This window comes from Peromyscus eremicus, chromosome 3 (assembly GCF_949786415.1).
Source record: "Peromyscus eremicus chromosome 3, PerEre_H2_v1, whole genome shotgun sequence".
NCBI lineage: Eukaryota > Metazoa > Chordata > Mammalia > Rodentia > Cricetidae > Peromyscus > Peromyscus eremicus.
In genome coordinates this window covers 133390357-133395549 of record NC_081418.1, presented here as the reverse complement: position 1 = coordinate 133395549, position 5193 = coordinate 133390357, and the positions used below count along the sequence as shown (strand labels likewise).

The following is a 5193-nucleotide window of genomic DNA, read 5'->3' as shown; positions in this document are numbered from 1 at the left end:
TTTTATTTTAGTATATATATATTTCTCTTTTTACCCTACAGGTCCTTTGCGCATCCATCATGGCTTCCTCTTTACTGTTTTATGGGATTCCTGAGTGTGTGAACAAGTGGGTCTCTGTGTCTATAGCTGTTTCTTATGCTTCTCCTTGGCTCACTTCTTTCTGTTTGTTTTGTCTTATTCTGATGTGTTGGTTTTGCTTTATCACCATATCATATTATATTATATATTACAACTATCCCTTAGAAGGCTGCTTGTTTTCTTTCTTTTTTTTCTGTTTTTTAGTTTTTTGAGACAGGGTTTCTCTTGGTAGCCCTGGCAGTCTTAGATCTAGCTCTATGGACCAGGCTGGCTTGGAACTCACAGAAATCTGCTTCCCTCTGCCTCCCGACTGATGGGATTAAAGTCATGTGCCATCACTGCCTGGTTTCTGTTTGTTTTCTAATGAGAGACAGAAATGAGGTGGATCCAGATGGGAGAGGAGGTTTGTGGTGGGGACTGGGTGGATTAGACACAGGGCAAACACTAATCTGTATATATTATATGAGGCAAAAAAAAATATCTTTCAATAAAACGGAAAAAATTTTTAAAAGAAGAAGAAAATGCTGGTCAAATATTCCACCATCGAGCTGTAATCCCTGCCTTTTGATGTTTTGAGACAGTCTGGTTATGAAGCCCAGACTCACCTGGAACTGCTAGGTAGCCTATGTTGCTCTCAAATGTGCAATCCTCCTGCCTCATCCTCCAGAAATGCTCTGAATGCAGACTTGAATCACCACTTCTTGCTTGGTTAATAGTCTTGGGTCACTAGCATACCCATCGTGATTTTTCTTATGGAGGAAAGGTTGCCATGTGTTACTCTTCATGCTCTGAGGGTCTGTACTATTGAGCAGTTGTAAAGGGTTCCCCATTTTCACAACCCATGTTCTTCTGTTTGAATGTCATTTCTGTTCGTTGCAAATGTGGGGTACAGAGCAAAGCACTAAGTGAGCATGAAGTAAATTTGGATTAAGTGAAGAAAGTATCAAAGACAGAGACTGTCTAGAAGCATGTATTTATTTACCATGCTTGTTCAGTATTTGTATTGCAGAGGCAACAAAAATCACCATCTTGAAGGTCCCTGGGCTTGGGGATTCCAGCAAAGTCTTGTCCTCAGATATGAGTTTCAAGAATTTTGTTTCTCTATGTATGTGGAGAGAAGAAAAGAGCACATCAGGTGAATATAATTCTAACTGGGTACGGACAGCAGGGTTTTCTGCAGGAAAGCAAACTGGCCATGGTACAATACCAAGCTATGATATACTTTGGTAAGGAAGTTAGAGGACTCTTCTAGGGTTAGTGTGCCAATCCCAAGGTGTACCATGCTGTGTTTCAACGCAGTGAGACGGTTCTGAGATCATCTAACAAAAGTTCTGAAGTAATTTTGAAGGGAAAGAGGTCAGAGGAAGGCTTTTGGGGAAGAGTGCTAGGAGCTCACCTGAGCTGCAGGGGGCGCTGTATTCAGCAAAAACCACTTCATCTGAAAGACATGGAGAAAAATTGAGAATGGAAGTTTTGATGCAAGAGCATTTTGTGGAGTACAGTGGATGTGTTAGGACTGACCAATTTCCTCCTTCAGAACCTGGATGGTTACTGAAAAGTCGTCTCTCCGGGGACATCAGACAAACCAAGCAAAGGAAATATCCCCTTGAAGCCACTGGGTGACATCTTTATCCTGGGCCAGCAAGATGGCTCAGTGGGGAAAGGCACTGCCATGCCTAGTGACCACAGTGAGTTCAGTCCTCAGGATCCACAGAGCAGAGGGCGAGTAACCGTTTCTCCTCATTGCCCTCTGACCTCCATAGGTACCGTGGCATGCCTCCCTCTCACGAAATGAATAAGCAAATGTGCAACAACACCAGAATAATTCACCCAACTGAGAATATTGAAGTGTGCTTATTCTATAGGGTTTGAGCAGAATACAGAGAGTGATCCGTGGAGACGCGTGTCTTCTCAGATGCCTTTCTATATTTCTGGTTTTTTTTCCTTCAGTGTTTCTTGAATTCATCTATTCTGAAACATTTGGCACAGAAAATCCCCATTTAATTCCCCAGCTCTGGCTTCTCTCTCTCTTTGGTCATCAATGACCACTCAGGCTTCAATTCTCTCTCATCCTTTTATTCCTGCTATACTTCTTTGTATAGTTCTTCATCTTTGTGTTGCTATTTTCACAAGTAGATTTGTGTGTCTTTCCACCAATAGACACTTCTTTGTCAAACGAATGGTCCGTTGGGTTATTTAGACATGTTTGGTCCTGCATGATTGTTTGGACAAACAGGTAGGAACAAGACATCAGTGGCCGAATAAACTGAAATCTTACAAATGTTTGTCACACTCACATTCTTTTATTAAGAGTTGATTTGGCCAGTCAGGCCTATAAAATGTGTCATTGTCTGAAAAATAATTGTTTTAAAAACTGGGTGCAATGGTATATACAAGAAATATCTACATTTGAGAGGCTGAGACAGGAGGATTGAGAGTTTGAGGTCAGCCTGGGCTGCATATTGAGAAACTGTCTTAAAAAAAAAGGAAGAAAAGGAAAAAAGAGAAAACTTTAAGTTGCTTTAGGGCGCTTCCTAATCCTTTGCTCACCTGTCTCGTAGTAATCATAGACTTTCACAATGGCAGGCTGCAGGTTCCTCACTGGGATGTCTTGTTGAATGACAAAGGAAAAGGCCAGTGTCTGATTGGTCACCTGGGAAAGAGAGAAATAATCCAGAATCACAGCAGTGGCTGTAGGGAAAAGGGGCTGGCTAGAGAAACACACCCTGACTCTCGAGCCCAGAATTAGGGAAGGATGGCTCAGACAAAGCCAGTGAGAGAAACACAGTTTAACTCAGATCAGAGCCATCTCTGCCCCTGTCCAACTGACTTGTGAAATCAACCAGTCACAGAGCAGGACAGTAGAATCCTGGCCCAAGAGCCCTGGACCAGGGAAAGAAACACAGCCTGTGTTTGGGACCTGAGCCAGAGAAGTGAACACTTTATCCCCAAACCTAGAACCCAGGAAACATGCCCTGACTCTGAAACTAGTACCAAAATAACACTCTTGGCCCCTAGAATCAGAGTCAGTGAAAGAAATGTGCCCTGGCCTTAGAGGTAGTGTCAAAAAGCCAAGAAAGGCCAGTTAAAGAAACACAGTTTGGCCCTGAAATCAGGGCCATCTCTGCCCCTTGCTCACAAAACTGGCCAATCCCTGGGCAGAAAATAAACTAACCAATCACAGTTGACTCCGCCTCCTAGACATCCTGCCTGGTCAGTTGTGAGCTGCTCTCTCCACCCTGGTAGAGGCAGTTACTCTCCTGGACTCCTCTTTCCCAAATAAACCTCTTTCTCAAAGAGTATTGGGTGAAGACCTTCATTGACTGCTGAACAGAAGAACCTTGCTGCGACGTCCCATAGTGGACTGAGCAAGGGGGAGCTGAACAGAAGAACCTTGCTGTGATGTCCCATAGTGGACTGAGCGAGAAAGAGCTGGTAACACTGAGCCAGAGATTGTGGCTCTCCAGGAGAGGAGCAGGATTGCTGTGTCCTGTGGAGAAACCATCCCCCATCATACCATCATACCAGGTATATCCTGACCTTCCCGAAGAGTCAGGATACCCTTCCTTGCTGAAGCAGTTCCAGGCCTGACTCTCCCGAGAAGTCAGAAAACCTTCCTTTCCAAGGTTGGGTGTAGAGAGCCGCGCATGGCCGTGCCGCAAAGATGGTGCCAGCGTCTGGCTTCTGCCTTCCTGATGGCAGGTGCTCCTTATTTGGCTAAGGCTAGGATCTGGCTTGCTTCTGTGCACCTGGACGTAATCTGGCTTGCTTGCGTATGTCTGACCCTAGCGGCATTGTCCACGTGGCACCATGTGGGTTGATTGCCCAGTGGCTATAAAGGGCGTGGGCTGGCTTTCCAGAGAGAGTGAGAGAGAGAATAAGAGAGAGAGAATAAGAGAGAGAGAATGAGAGAGAGAGTGAGAGAGAGAGTGAGAGAGTGAGAGAGAGTGAGAGTGGGTGAGAGTGGGTGAGAGTGGGAAGAAGAAGATGGCTTTCCCCGGGGTCAGAAGATTGTTCAAGGTTCCTGAATAAACTGCTTGGAGAAGAGCCTGGTGTTGCGTCTTCCTTGCTGGTCGAGGCGGATTCGACAAGTGGTGGCCCGTACGGGGACCCTTTAAGGCTCAGAACTCTTCGCAGTCAGGGCAGTGCACTGGTAAGTCCCCAGGTAAGGTGGGGATCTGCGACAAAAGCGGGAAAACGTAGAGCCGTGACCAAAGCAGACAGGAAAATTAAGTGGAGCCGCGACCAAAGCAGACAGGAAGGTTAAGTGGAGCCGCAACAAAAGCGGACTGGAAAATTAAAGAAAGTGAAAGCAGGTGAAGGCAAAAGTGCTGCTAGTATCATGGGCGCAACTTCTTTGCACCCAATTTTTCTGGCTCTTAACGAGCTGCTCCTTTCAAAGAAATTAAAGATTAAGAAGAGTAACCCGGAGGTTTGGAGACAGGTTAGAACTGAAATGCAGCTAGCTTGCCCAGTGTTTCTCAATGCCCAGACTCAACAGAGATACCATGAACCTTTGGATTTTAAGGTCATCAAGTCTCTAGCGGAATCTGTCCGGGATGAAAATAAGATATGTGAGTTTGTAGAAATTAATCTCTTGTTAAATCCGTGTTAAGAAATCTTTAGGTGTTTGCTAAGTTAAATATATGCTAATGGTAGCCCTATATAAGTTTGTAAGATAGAGCCATAGAGTTCCTTTAAGAATATAAGCTTGCAAGAAGTATCTAAGGTAGTCTTAAGACATGTAGTAATAAGCTTGTAAGAAGTAAAGATGTTAGTTGTAAATGTAAGTTTAAATAAGATGTTAGTTGTAAATGTAAGTTTAAATAAGAAATATAAGAAGTATATAAGTAATAAGAAATATATTTGCTAAAGTAGTTCTATAGTTTCATTAAAGAGTATAAATAAGTAGATGTTAATACGTTATATGTGAGTTTGTGAAAAGGTGTAAATGTTGACTGTGAATCTAAGCTTAGTGTATGTGGTGAAAGAACCTGAGACACAGAAGGTTAGTGTCCTAGCAGACTGCAAAGCAGGCAGTCTGAGCGGTCTTCAAAAGCAGAAGTCGCTAAGCTAAGAATGGTGGACGCCAGAACCAGCACAACAAGGCATCCG

The 5193-nt window shown here is 43.9% G+C and overlaps 1 protein-coding gene across 3 annotated transcripts in view; it reads right to left on the bottom strand.

Annotated features, from left to right (window-relative positions):
• Positions 1 to 1037: 1037 nt before the first annotated feature.
• LOC131907368 (murinoglobulin-1-like) overlaps positions 1038 to 5193 on the bottom strand; it is a 40428-nt gene continuing 36272 nt past the window's right edge. For all 3 annotated transcript variants that reach the window (XM_059258528.1, XM_059258526.1, XM_059258529.1), the window contains 3 exons: positions 2629 to 2731; positions 1475 to 1516; positions 1038 to 1179 (listed from right to left, as the gene is read on the bottom strand). In XM_059258528.1, coding sequence (XP_059114511.1) covers positions 1163 to 1179; positions 1475 to 1516; positions 2629 to 2731 — 162 coding nt within the window. In that variant the 3' untranslated portion in view covers positions 1038 to 1162. The remainder of the gene's footprint in view (positions 1180 to 1474; positions 1517 to 2628; positions 2732 to 5193) is intronic.